Source organism: Podarcis liolepis, assembly GCF_965112155.1.
Source record: "Podarcis liolepis genome assembly, chromosome: 1".
NCBI classification, from domain to species: Eukaryota; Metazoa; Chordata; class Lepidosauria; order Squamata; family Lacertidae; genus Podarcis; species Podarcis liolepis.
In genome coordinates this window covers 23,421,682-23,435,590 of record NC_139554.1, presented here as the reverse complement: position 1 = coordinate 23,435,590, position 13,909 = coordinate 23,421,682, and the positions used below count along the sequence as shown (strand labels likewise).

At 44.8% G+C, this 13,909-nt stretch overlaps 2 protein-coding genes across 4 annotated transcripts in view; one reads left to right on the top strand and one right to left on the bottom strand.

The window, feature by feature from the left end:
* The window catches only part of RPS6KA5 (ribosomal protein S6 kinase A5), a 29,135-nt gene extending 25,259 nt beyond the window's left edge, over positions 1–3,876 (bottom strand). Inside the window, exon 1 of the mRNA XM_083501844.1 lies at positions 3,265–3,876. Coding sequence (XP_083357970.1) covers positions 3,265–3,361 — 97 coding nt within the window. The 5' untranslated portion in view covers positions 3,362–3,876. The remainder of the gene's footprint in view (positions 1–3,264) is intronic.
* A 129-nt stretch (positions 3,877–4,005) lies between these two features.
* Positions 4,006–13,909, top strand: part of DGLUCY (D-glutamate cyclase) — a 34,620-nt gene continuing 24,716 nt past the window's right edge. For 2 of the 3 annotated variants that reach the window (XR_014525890.1, XM_083502204.1), the window contains exon 1: positions 4,011–4,189. The gene's annotated coding sequence lies outside the window, so the exon portion shown is untranslated. Of the gene's footprint in view, positions 4,190–13,909 lie in introns of all 3 variants that reach the window. The other variant, XM_083502203.1, reaches the window with a different exon arrangement.

Here is a 13,909-nt window from a genome sequence, read left to right as displayed (position 1 = left end):
GAGTAAGAGGGGTCGGTGCGCACCGACCCCCTCGCTCTCCAGGCTTCAGCGAAAGCCTGCATTCGCTCCATAGGACGCACACACATTTCCCCTTCATTTTTGGAGGGGAAAAAGTGCCTCCTATAGGGCGAAAAATACGGTACCCATTTAAAGAGACAGTACTGTATTAAGCTTGTGTACTGTGTAATCTCCTAATAAATAAACACTAATATATTGGTTAAATATAGTAACTCTATCCAACTAACTTTGTAACTTTGGCATGGAAGTCAGGTTTTGTAAGGAAACACCTATTTACTTTTCCTCCACACATTCCCATCACACCGTCCTTTGGCTCTAGTCAACCAGAGCAGCTTCTACCTATTCCACCCTTGAAACCCTCCTCATTAGCTGTGATAACTAAATGAAATCTCTAAGTCAGTGGTGGGAAACCCATGTGGCCTAAGAGGCTGTTTCAGCCGAGCAAAGCTCACCTGCTCAACACCTGGTGTCATATATGATGTCATATATGGGGCAAACAAAGGAAGGCTTGGGCAAAATGGGCTTTGCAGGCACTGTTGTTCAGCTGATCAGCAGGGTCTGCAAACCTCTTGTGTAGTACTTCCCATGCGCCATCAATTGTGAGCACTTGGGAAGAATTACAGACAAGGCTTCCCCTGCCCTGACAACCAGCTGATTGTCAATGTTTGGGTAGTGCAGTGCATAGTGCTTCCCCAGCACTCACAATCACCTTTTTGTTGATAACTGAGAAGTGCCACACAATTTTTTTGCCCCTATGTTTTCATTTCAAACAGCACCGCAATGGGGTCAGAAAAGGTCCCCTAACTTCATTGTTACATCAGGTGTTTGACAGCTGGGTGGTCCTGCCCACCTGTCAAATGTGGCCTGCAGAGGTATGCATGGATGTAAGTTCCCCATCACTGCTGTAAATTCAGAAACAGTATCATTTCAGTTACCAGCCACTGGATATATACAACAGAAGACCCCTGTTTTCTCATGCTCTGCTTGGGAGCTGCTCAGAACATTTGGCTCATCACTGTCTGAAACAAGATTATCTAGATAAAAACAAGTTACTTGCCTAAGGAAGTTAAATGAGTACAAAGTAGAGATGAGATCTGAAACCAATGCCCAAATCATTTCCTTTTCAGTTAATTCTTACCAAGCATTTGTTTTCCTCTGGTTCACCCCCCTCTGCCACACCAAAATATTCCCTCATATTCCTCCACAATTCCATTTCTGGTCACAGAACCTGCCATTTTTCTAACTTGACATTCTATTCCAAAAACATGGCACTCTTGCACTCTATCACCTCTTCAGTATCTATCTACCTATAAACCTGATCTTATCCATTATTGCTCTGCCTCCAACATAAAGGGCAGCCAGTTTTCCCAGGACAGACATTAAGCTTGTAATTTCCAGGACCCTTTTAAAAAACTGGTGTCACACTGCCTTACTTTCCAATCCAAAGGTTCAGAGGCTGATCTGAGGGACACATGTTATCAGAAGATCCTCAATTTCACATTTGATTTTTTGATAACTCTCAGATGCATGTCATCCAGACCTGATAATTAGTTTTAATTCTATTAGGCTTAGATGACATAGAACAGTAAGATGCAATATCCACATTACAGTTTTGAGAAAGAGTTTCCCCATCCCTCAACATCTTCTCTATTTTTTGCAGTTTATCTGCTAGTGATTTCTTTAGAAAGTTCATGAACAATTTGTAGCATTCAGCTATCAAGTCACCTAAGTCAGGGGCTTTATCGGGGCTTTAATGATTTCATTGCACTAACTGCCTCATCTTCCATAATATGTGCAATTCATAGTAACTGAGGAGGTACCCATTCAGTACTGTGAGGTTCAGCAGTTACTACACTAACAGCATACGTTCGCTGGGACTTACTTCTATGTAAGTACAGTGGTGCCCCGCAAGACGAATGCCTCGCAAGACTAAAAACTCGCTAGACGAAAGGGTTTTTCGGTTTTGCATTGCTTCGCTAGACGAATTTCCCTATGGGCTTGCTTCGCAAGACGAAAACGTCTTGCGCTTTTTTTTTAAAGCCGCTTGAAGAGGCGCAGTTGAGACAGACCGTGCTTCGCAAGACGAAAAGACTCGCGGAACGAATTATTTTCGTCTTGTGAGGCACCACTGTATGCACAGCAGGCATGGGGAATGCGTGGACTTGGAAATGTTGTTGGGATCTATTCCACACCAACCCCAAGCAGCATCACCAACAGTCCAAGTATAACAGGAGCTCAGTGAACAACATCTGGAGGGCCACACATCCACCTCCTGCATAGGATTGCATCCAATATTACCAAGAAAGCTATTTAAAACCAGGGGTGCCAACTTGAATAAAATATTGGGCAGGTAAGCCCCCCACACTGCAGAACCGATCACATGACACACACATGCACTATTTGAATGGAAATGTTCATCAACTTTGGAAGGCCTGGACCCCCTCAACTATTTTATTGGGGGGGCCCAAGGGACCTCTGCCCCTAGAAGTTGGCTCCTAGGTTTAAAACAGCAACAACTGCCATTGTAACAATATTAATGCATGGTGAGGAATGAGTGAGAGAAACAACAAGGTTTCTTTACCAGAAATACCGTGTGCATAACAATAAAGCGCAGCGTTTTTGAGCAACAGAAGAATCAGGGCAATCTAGGGGGGAAACTGCAAATGCCCTGGGCGATTTCCTACGAAGACCGCTGCCAAAATTCGCAGCAAGGCGATGGGTGAGGAGTAGGCATCTTTCCCAAACCTCCGTTCACCAAAGTACGTACCCGCCTCGACAGGTCTCTCCTCTCCTGACATCGCTCGCCGCTTTCCCGCAGCTGCCACTCGCCCGCCGCCAAACATTTCCCCCTCGTCCGACGCTGCAACCGAGTCCTTGTCCCCGTCCCGCTTCCCCAACCTCCCAGCCCAAGCCCTCCCCGCGCTCCCCGGTTCTCCCCCGAGCCCTTCTTCTGCGGCCTTAGTCGCCGCCCCTTCCTTAGCCCCATCGAGCAGCGTCCTCCTCCAGAGCTGCCCCGAGGCGCCTCGGCGACCCACTTCCCCCGTTTCTCCCCCCCCCCCCTTACCACCTCACGCGCAGCTCACTTTGGCACACGGAAACAAGCACTCCCTGATACCCCCCCCCTCTAACCTCCCCCAGAGTTTCACGGGGATCTTCGCGCGCTTCCCTCCCTTCCCAGCCCCACATTTCGCGCCTCTTCCCCCCCCCCAACAGACCTTCCTTTCAAGAGGCTGACCTACTACTCACCGTTCTTCAGCTCGTGTTTGACGGTGAAGAGAGACGGGTCCGCTTCTTCCGCGGAGCGCCCGGGGGCTCCTTCCATTTCCTCCGGGGGTCCCTCCATTTCCTCACAAAGCCCCCCCCCGCCGCCGCCCCCCACTTTTCACTCTCTCCACGCCTGCCCCCCACCCCACGGAGTGCCGAGGGTGAGGCAGGGAGGCTCAGCCAGCGCCGCCCGAAAGGGAGACTTTATCCCTCAACGAAGGTGCCCCATGTTCCGAGGGCTGCTGCTGCTGCTGTTGTTCTGAGGGGAAGAAAAAAACAACCAACGAGAGCTTTAGAAGACAATAACGAAACGAGGCGCCTACATTGACAAGCGCCCGTTTAACCATCGGCGCCTTTGGAAGCGCTTCAGAGCTCCTCTCACTCACCCACCGACCCCCATTCCTAGTTGGGGGGCGGGAGGGAGTAGAGAGACCGCCAAGAGGGTGGGGGGAGGGGCGGCAGGGTGAAGAAGCTCCGTTATCGACGAGATTCTATCGACTCCCCTCCCCTCCCCGCCGCCGCCACACTGAAGCACTCGGGGAAGGAGGTGGGAGGGGCGAGCCCAACGCCCATTGGCCCGCCAGGCTACACACGGCGCCCACGATTGGACAGCGCCCTTTGCATGTTACCACCCTCCCTCCGCCAAAAAGCCGCGGCCCGCCATTGGTTCAGCGCTTGGGCCAATCGCTCGCGCCATTTCTCGCTCTCTCGCCTGGCCCCTCCCTCCGCTTCCTGTCTCTGAGGGGATTCTGCTGCTGCTGCTGCTCCTCCTCCTCACCCCCCTCCTCGGCTCTCCGCCGCCCGGTTCACCTTCTCCCCGCTTTCGAGTAAATATTATGCTCCCGCCTCTCGAGCGGGCCGAGTCTCGAAGAGGCTAGATCGGTTGCCTAGACACGGAGGATGGCCGGTGAGTGGACCCTTGGCGGCGCTGTCACCAGCTGGGCTTGGAGGGTCTCGCGGAAATGCTGCCTCCCTTCTTGCAGCCGTCATTAGCCTTTCAGCAAGAGCAAAAAATGCAAAAGCAAAAAAAAAAAAAAAAAAAAGGAGGACACGGTGTCTCCGCGTTTAAGAGGCGCAGGGCGGGCAGAAGCAGCTTTCCGATCTCATTTCTAGTGACGGGAAAGTACAACTGATGTAGTCAAGCTGCAAGTGATTTCGGGGTGGGTGGGGAGCATAACTGTCAACGTTTCTCCCTTTTTAAGGGGAATTCCCTTATTCCGAATAGGATTCCTCGCAAGAAAAGGGGAAAGTTGACAGCTATGGTGGGGAGTCATTTCTACAGCCAGCAGACGTAGCTAGGAATAGTCCTCGCTTTGAGGTGGCCAGAAATGGCAAACGACTTTCAAATGTCAAAGCACAGAGTATATTTCTGAGGCAATTAGGCCCGTGATTTATTTCCTTGTACAGTTGGGGTGTAAATGATACCCCCCCCCCAGAGACACATACATTGATCATCAACCAATGTTTTGTTTTTGTTTCTTGCTTCTTTAGTGCAAGGCAAGTGCTTTTTTCTTTTTCTTTTAGGGATACTGGTAACAAAGTACTGCAGCTCTAGAGGTTAACTCAGGTTTTCAGAGCAATCCCGTACTTGCGTATCCTGAGATACGCTGTGACTGCACCAGTGGAACAGCCAGCCTGTTCCAGGCATCTCATATAGAGGTTAAGACTGTCAGCCAGGAGAGCCATGTTCTGTCCCTACTGTCAGAAGAAGTATGCCTCTTAATGCTACCTGCTGGGAACTGCAGGTGGGCAAAGTGCAGCTGCCCTCACACCCTGCTTGCAGGTGTACCACAGGAACCTGATGGCCATTGTCAGCGCAGGCTGCTGGACTAGATAAGTCATTGGCCTGATCCAGCCAAGCGCTTCTTATGCTCTTTCGTTCTTATGCCCAGAAGGGGTGTAGGAAAACACACAAGTAGAAAATACAACATATATGCATATATGGCAGACCTGCCCACAGACACTGGAAACTCCCTGATTCATTAATGGAGGAATAGCCATGGACTGAACAGGTATAGCATATGGCTCTCCATAATATTGGTCCCATCCCACCCACAACTCCACTGGATTTTTGTGTATCTGACATATTCTACCACTGTGTCTGTCTTGGCAGCAGTGCATCTGGCGTTCATGCAGCAAAGCAAGGCTTCCATCAAATGCTACTGTAGCCTCTCAGGCAGCATGTATTTAGCATAGGATTGTGCCTTCGGGCTGCAATACTGTACTCACTTACATGGGGGTAAGGCCCATTTATCTAAATGGGACTTATTTCTGACTAGGTGTGCATTAGGAAGAAAGCCCCATTCAACATGCATAAGATGAAGGTGCACATCTATGTTTGGGCTTAGGTTTAACAATGAGAAGATTGTATGCATATGCACACAAAATTTAGGAACACCTGCTTTTCAGAGGAATTTAGCTATTACTTTCCTAGCACTGGAAAATAACGAGGACTGCTGGAGAGTTACAGAATTATGGAGTACTAAGAAAGTCCTTCAAATACATTGCAGTGAAGTGTTTCTTGGCTTGTTTGTACACCCTGTTAATTTGATCTAGACTTGCATTCATTTACACGACTAAAGCAAATCCAAGGCGGGGTGTGTGTGTACGGAATTACCATAATAGCTAGCAAACACATTGGTGTTGAGATGTGGATGATTCCTGATGGCAATCCCAAATCAGCATCTTCTGTACTTCTCCATGTAAAGAACTGATCTGTCTTGCATGTACACAGGCACTAGAATTTAATAGCTGAAATACTAAAACTATTTGTATTTACTGAATTACGTAATGCTGAAGTATACCTTCATTGCTTTCATACGATATTGATGAATTATTCTATACAGCATAATGAATATATGTTTGTTTGTGTGTGTGTGATATAAATATATATATGTAAAAAGTGATGTACAGATATAGAGGGAGATAGATATTGCATTGATAGTTGAGGAATATTTTCTCAATATCCACATTCAGTGGCTTGCTGCTTACTAACTTACTTAAGAACCTTTTGCTGACTGTGTGTAATTTGTATGTCTAGTAGGACACTAATGAGCACATGTCCCAAAATCTTCACAGAAACCAGCTAGTGAGGGAGCCTGCTCCACAAACTGGAGAGAACCCTGGCTGAGGAAGCAGCAAAGCGAGTTAGGCAAATGTGTGAATTAGGCAGCAAGGCAAGGAGGCCAGGGCACCCCACTCTGCCCAACAAAATTATCATGAGGTAAGCTTATTTTCTTTAAAATTATCCTAAAATCATATATTCACTACTATCTGTTAAACCTTATCAGATAAGGCTTATCTCATCCTGAAGTCCCCAAAACATTTTATAAAGAATCTTTCAGATACACTTAGGTATTTCTGCTTCGATCTGTGCTATCTAGTTGATGGGAAAGCCAGATCTTCTCCAGCAACTGCAGGGGCATAGTCACAAGCTTTGGTGGCAAATGCTTTCCTGTCCTCTGCAAGGTAGGTGGTGCCGAGTCACTCCACCCCACTTGCTTCTAACCATAAGTCAAAATCCCCCTTTCTTCTTGTTATCACAATTACTCAAAGATCAAACAAATCCCACTTTGAATGTTCCTTGGGAATAATGATGTCATACCAGTTTTACAGCAAAGTTTTACAGCAAAGGAAGGATCTCTGTGCACCAGTTCTGACTGGGACCCAGGCGTTCAGTCCTATGCTGTATTGCCTCCATGCAGCTGAGCCCAGGATTGGGCTTTTATTAAAGTTTTGGGGGTGAGAAGTTAAGCAAGAAGTGCATAACGATAGCCTTCACCCTTAACTGTAACAAGCTGGAATTGAGGTGGAAATAGAAATAGAGGGCTTGGAGAGGAAGCCCGGGGCTATTTGTAGCCTTCAAACTCTTCAAAAGCTGTTACATAAGCAAAGTAAGCTATCTGAACTCTTGATCACATTAGCAATGCAATGGTCCATTCCACAGAGCTCATGAGTAATAAAAACTTGGTAATAAAAATTCCATGAGTTCAGTAATAATAAGCTCTATGGTGGGGAAAGATAGTGAAATTGTATAGTCCAGGTGTAGCCCTGCAAGTTGTTCTTGTTATGCAGCAGGAGCTACTCTCAAAACTTTTGCAGATTTGTATGAAAACCTTTACAGTACTGATCCAACCTATTTACAGGACACTTGTATTCAAGCAAGACCAAATTGATATTTTGATCAGGTATCTTACGACTGAAGATAAGGTAGCAAAAAAAAAAAAAATGTAAACAAAGCAAAGCCCATGGGCTAGATGGCTTTGGGGGGGGGGTTCTATAAAGCTTTGAAAGATTCTCTTGCAAAGAGATGGCCCTTGTGGTCTCTTCCAACTCTATGATTCTATGATTCTATGATTCTACTAGCCTCCCTGCTTAATACCATCATGAATGCTAGTACTGTACCACCCTTTGTGGAATATGTCAAGACATTGTCTTGAGCAAACCGGTTTGGGACCCTAATCAGGACAGGGAAATCTGAGATGTAGTATTGGCTAATTGACTGGGTAGGTTGATAGGTGCCAAAACATCAGCAGGGCTTAGTCCCTCACAGCCAAATTGTTGACTCAGTCCAGAGGATCCTGAATATTATGCACCATTGTAAAACTAAGCAGGAGCCAGTGGCATTGGTCTCTCTAGATGCATATAAGGTTTTCAGCCAGATCAAATGGCCTTCAGGTTCTAACCCATTTGAACACGGGCAATAAATTCATGAGTGTGACCCACAGCATTTACACAGAACCTGCAGCCAACGGTACAGCTTTGCTACTATTGGGGAATAGCATGAATTATTTGGAGATGGTTCCCCCCAAAAGGCCTTATCCGGCTCAAAAGGCAAAGCTGTGGCCCATTGAGGAAAGAGGTGAAAAGGGAGTTGCAAGCATGGAATAACAATCTCACCTGGCTGGTATAGAAATGGCTATCTCCCTCAACTTCTGTACTTGTTTCAAACACTCCTTGTTCTGCTGCAGGCAGAAATAAATACTTGGCAGCAACTAGTAAACCAGTTTATCAGGAGTAATGGAAAAACCCAAGGTGAATAAAAATATGCTGTACGACTGCCAACAGATAGGGGTTTGGGAATTCCAAGTCTGCAAGTGTATTATGAAGCCTACAATTTAATGCAACTGATTCAATTGGTCAAGGGCAATTACGATTTCAATTGGGTAGGCATGGAGCGCACAACTGTTGGACAGGGCCCTTCAGTTTCTTAAGCTGACTGCAACCAGGTTACAAAACACAAAGAACCCATACAATCCGACTATCCTCTCAGTATAACAAAGGTGGTTCATAGTACCAGCTCCTTCTGAATCACCTCTTACTCCCATTTTGAAATACCCACATTTCGCAGACGTGTCTAAATATAACCAATTTGAAGTGTGGGAGGGGAAGGGTCTGTATAGGGTGGTGGACTTGTTCTTCAATGGGGTGCCTCCTATCTACAGAACAATTGCAGGCTAGACCAAGGGGGGAGCAGGGGGGCAGCTACCCCCCTAAATCAAGTAAAGCAAAAAAATACTTAACTAACTGAGGTTCTCCCCACCCAACATGAAACCTGCCCCCCTAACTTGAAGGCTGCCCTCCCCAACATAAATCCTGGCTACGCCCATGAACTAGACTGGGAGGTGAGGCCCCCTTGGCTATAGCTAATGCTGATTCCATTGTTAAGCAGATACAATTTTCATACACAAGAGCCTCTGAGAATATTAACATTTTATAAATACAATGCAGGCTTGTCTCAGCACATTGTGGGTCGACCATGGGACTAAAATCAGTTTAGGAGAACAATCTAGATAAGATGAATATTTTTGTATTGTATTTGTTGTAGGTATTATTTGTAGCTGCTTTTTTATTTTGGCAAAACAGATAAAGATATAATTACCAAAGGAAAGAGGTAAGCGAGACATCTAGAACTGATCAAAGTCAATAAACTAGTACTCATGAAGCTTTGATTTTACTGCAGAGCAGCTGCAAACACACACCTTACATTTACAGTAGATTTAAAGCACAGGGCTTCCCCCAAATAATCGTAGGAAATGTAGTTTACCCCTCACAGAGCTACAATTCCCAGCACCCTTACAGTCTTTGGGGAAAGCCATGTGCTTTATATATATGGTGTATAGAGAATGTCCTTCTTGTGTCCTTGTTCAAAAACAGCCATAAAGCTAAATATCCTGTGTGGTGATTTTAGACTCTTCCCCCCAAAATGCTTTCCAATATTTAGATAGCAGTCCAACCTTGCAGATGTTGATGTGGTGGTAGTGGTGTGTGTGTGTGTGTGTGTGTGTGTGTGTTGGGATTCAGGTACTCAGTCACCTCCACCAGCAGAGAGGAGAGCCACTGATGCAGCTGGTGTGTTTGTGTTCTGCCACAACGTAAGCCCTGAGCCCTTTGCACTGCAAGTGGTAAACTAGAACTCATGGACCTCTTGCCAGCAGTGACCAGCAGAAGGTCCCCAAAGCACCTTGCCAGGCACTGGAGGCTTTGGATCTGCTGGCTAGAAATCCCTGCAGATTCCCACCACCATGGGCTAATCCTTGGGCCCCTCAGCTGCACCAGCCTGGAGCTGTCATAGCAGAAAAGAGGAACTCACAGCCACTACCACTTTATTCCCTAGTCAATAAAAAGGACAGGGCTGTGGTTCTGGTGGTGACAGCTCTGCCCATCATCACCATTCAAATCTATCACATGTGGACATGCAGAACATTCCATGGCCTTTGCATTCCTGCCAGCACTTAGGAAATCTCTCTTTACATTTGGTCTTGTTGACATTGGCTATCATGTCTGCTTTATTTTTAGAGAAGATTAGGATTGGTTTTTTATTACTTTTAATTATTATTTTTGGCATCCTAAAGTAAGTTGAACTTACTCTTAAACTTGCTAGGAGTGTTCAACCTTAGTCATACAGTTGCACTGGGCTAGTTGCTGCATATGGTCACTGATTATTATAGCTACCTCACTGTTTGTATGCACATCATGTGTTATCTCCTTGAAAGGTTAGCTGTTGGGTATGAATATTAGCGTTCACTCAGCTATTAAAATGACAGCTCTGTTAATATTTTTAGAAAGCTTGTCTTTATTGACATTGCTTAAGGACAGGCCTATTATTTTGCTTACTGAGCAGTGAACATTCAGTGCTCCTGGGATTGTTATAATTATTATTATCACTATTATCTGCAGCTCATTATGGCACGAAGGCTGTGGACCTATGCACATTTATTTGGAAGTGAGCGCTGTTCATGATACTTCTATTAAACAAGCTTACAGGTGAAACTCGGAAAATTTGAATATCGTGGAATTCATTTATTTCAGTAATTCAACTTAAAAGGTGAAACTAATATGTGAGATAGACTCATGACATACAAAGTGAGATATGTCAAGCCTTTATTTGTTATAATTGTGATGATCATGGCGTACAGCTGATGAAAACCCCAGATTAACAATCTCATAAAATTAGAATATTAAATGAAATCAGCAAAACAAGGACTACAAATACAGCAATATTGGACCTCTGAGAAGTAGAAGCATGCATATGTACTCAGTACTTGGTTTGGGCCCCTTTTGCATCAATTACTGCCTCAATGCGGCGTGGCGTGGATGCTATCAGCCTGTGGCACTGCTGAGGTGTTATGGAAGACCAGGATGCTTCAGCTCTTCTGCATTGCTCGGTCTCATGTCTCTCATCTTTCTCTTGGCAATGCCCCATAAATTCTCTATGGGGTTCAGGTCAGGCAAGTTTGCTGGCCAATCAAGCACAGTAATCCCATGGGCATTGATCCAGGTTTTGGTACTTTTGGCAGTGTGGGCAGGTGCCAAAGTCCTGCTGGAAAATGAAGTCAGCATCCCCATAAAGCTTGTGTGCGGAAGGAAGCATGAAGTATTCAAAAATCTCCTGGTAGATGGCTGTGTTGACCCTGGACGTAATGAAGCACAGTGGACCAACACCAGCTGATGACATGGCTCCCCAAATCAACACAGACTGCGGAAACTTCAAGCATCTGGCATTGTGTGACTCCCCATTCTTCCTCCAGACTCTGGGTCCTTGGTTTCCAAATGAAATGCAAAAGCTGTTCTCATCAGAAAATTATAACAAATAAAGGCTTGACATATCTCGCTTTGCATGTCATGAGTCTATCTCATATATTAATTTCACCGTTTAAGTTGAATTACTGAAATAAATGAACTTTTCCACGATATTCTAATTTTCCGAGTGTCACCTGTATAGGATTGCGCTGTGTTCCAGGAATATGAGCAAAATAGATTTTTGTTGACTTAATTACTGTATATACTTCTTTTACTTTCATTGTCCTCTCTAGCTGAAATCACTGGTATAAAATTGTCACCAAACTACTGTTTAGAATCAGAAGATAAACACTGAAGTGATTTTTAAAGGAAAAAATTATAGAGGCCTTTAGGTAAATAAGTACTCAATTAAGTTCAAATGAATATGAGCAGTTGAACCCACTATCCTAGCCTGTTTCTTGCTGTTTTAGGTTTGGCAGCACTGTAGTAACAAAGGAGCCCTGCCAGGCAGAAATCTACCTTCTAGGTGACTCTTAAAGTTGCAGAAATATCAACCTAGCTGTCTAGCTCAATCCCCACTTACTTGCACTCTTGCCGATACATTTCCTGCCAATAGCACAATAAACTCATATCACGAGTGCTTTACGTTCACTTTTTTGTTTTTTCTGAAATCCACTAGGAGCAGAAGCTGGGGGGAAGGTTATTTTATATACCAATTTATGTTGGTTAGTCCAGAGGGAGGAGACTGCAATGGTGATAGCTGATGAGACAGTGGAATATTGTGGTGGAGGAAGAAATGACAATGGGGACCCCTCTGGCTTGAGAGAATGACAGTGAATATCTCACTTGGTATTGTGGTTGGTAGAGCACCTCCAAAGCACAGCACAGCAAAAATGATCACCTGCCCATCTTCTGAATTTGGAGCTGGGGAAGGGAATGAGATGTAGCCATCCTACATTGTGGGGTGAAATAGACTCGGAGTCGAGAGTGGATTTCATGCTCTTTATTCAGCTCATAGTGGTGCGGAGGAAAGGAAGTTCTCCCAGAATGTCTGCTTTATATACATTATTTACACAATGGGCCCCACATGATTGTCTAATTCCGGGATTCTCCTGTAGGCCAATAAGGTTGCAGATTCACTTCCACCTGGAGCTGGATTGGGTGGCTCCTGTGGACCAATCAGACTGCTCCATTCTGGATCCTATTATTCTAGGACCAATCAGACTGCTGCATTCTGAATCCTATTGTTCTAGGACCAATCAGACTGCTGCATTTTGGATCCTATTCAACTCAGTACATAGCATGAGGCATCTTTGCACCCAGTTTTTCAACCTCCCTTCCTTTCCACAGATTTTCTCCTGTTCCTCAACCTCATCCGGGGGTTTTCTCCAGCCAACCTCACCTTTCAGTTGATATATAAATAGATCCAGTAGTAGTGTTCTGTGGAGGTTTTTCCTGACATAGTGAGAGAAAAGGGAACTGTCAAAAAAGGGAACTGAAATAAAGTGGTGTGCTTTTGCTAATGTAAGGAGTTGGGCAATCTCTTGTACAACTTCTCAAGTGCCTTTTGTGCAAAGGCTTCCGATATCTTTTCTGCAACAGTTCACAGTATAGAGCTGCCACCAGAATTCTTTCCACTGGAGTAGGTGTTCTATGAATTATAGACAGTGTTTTTCTGAAGAAAAGCAAACAAACTGGCATTTTTTTATTGAAAGAATTTTGTGAATTTGTGCAAGCTGTTATTCTTCTTGGAACTGTGTATCAGGCAGTGATCCAAACTCACACATGTAGATGTGTTTGGCACCATTACGTTTAGCAATCTGTTCACTAATCTCTTTACAGTATTGTGCTGTGTATTTAAGGCTCTCTCTGGTTTCATGTAGTCTTTCAAATAACCAAGTTCTAATAAGGAACATTACAGACTGGCAAAGAAGAAGAAAAACCACACTATTTTCTATTGTGTATGTCAGTTTGCGGTTTCTGTCTTCAGTTTCCTCTTATATGGATGTTTTCTCCAGTATTAAAATTAATGGGGCAGCCTTGTGCACAGTTATATGTGGGACAGAATGTTATACCGCTCCCCGGCGGTCTGGCAGAGTTTCCAAGCGCCCAACTTATTTAAAGGACTATGTTGTTGGACATGTAACACTGTTGGTCTAATGGAAGCATGTGAAATGTAACCGATATGCTTTTGTGCCTAATTGAACCATTACGTGTAGTGCTGTATATAAGAAAACCATTACAATTGTAACTAACGCCTTATCTTGGTGGGGAGGGGTGTTATGTACTGAAGTTCTCACCCTGGGCCAGCAGGGGGATACTGTAGATAGTTCAGGTTCACATATGCAAATAAGGGATCGAAAGTGACGTTCAGTGATTGGATAGTTACAGAAAGTTGTTACAATTACATTGTTCTGGAGCTCTATATAAGCAGGCTGGCTGAACCCTTCAGTTCAGTTCTGTTCTGGCCTGTGAATAAACAAGAGCTGTTTGAAGAATCGCTGTGTCATCTGATATGTTCACCCACAACTTAACACAGAAGACTTAATAAGTGCTTCTTAAGACCATCTTGGTGCTGCAATCCTAAACAATTTATTAGGGAAGA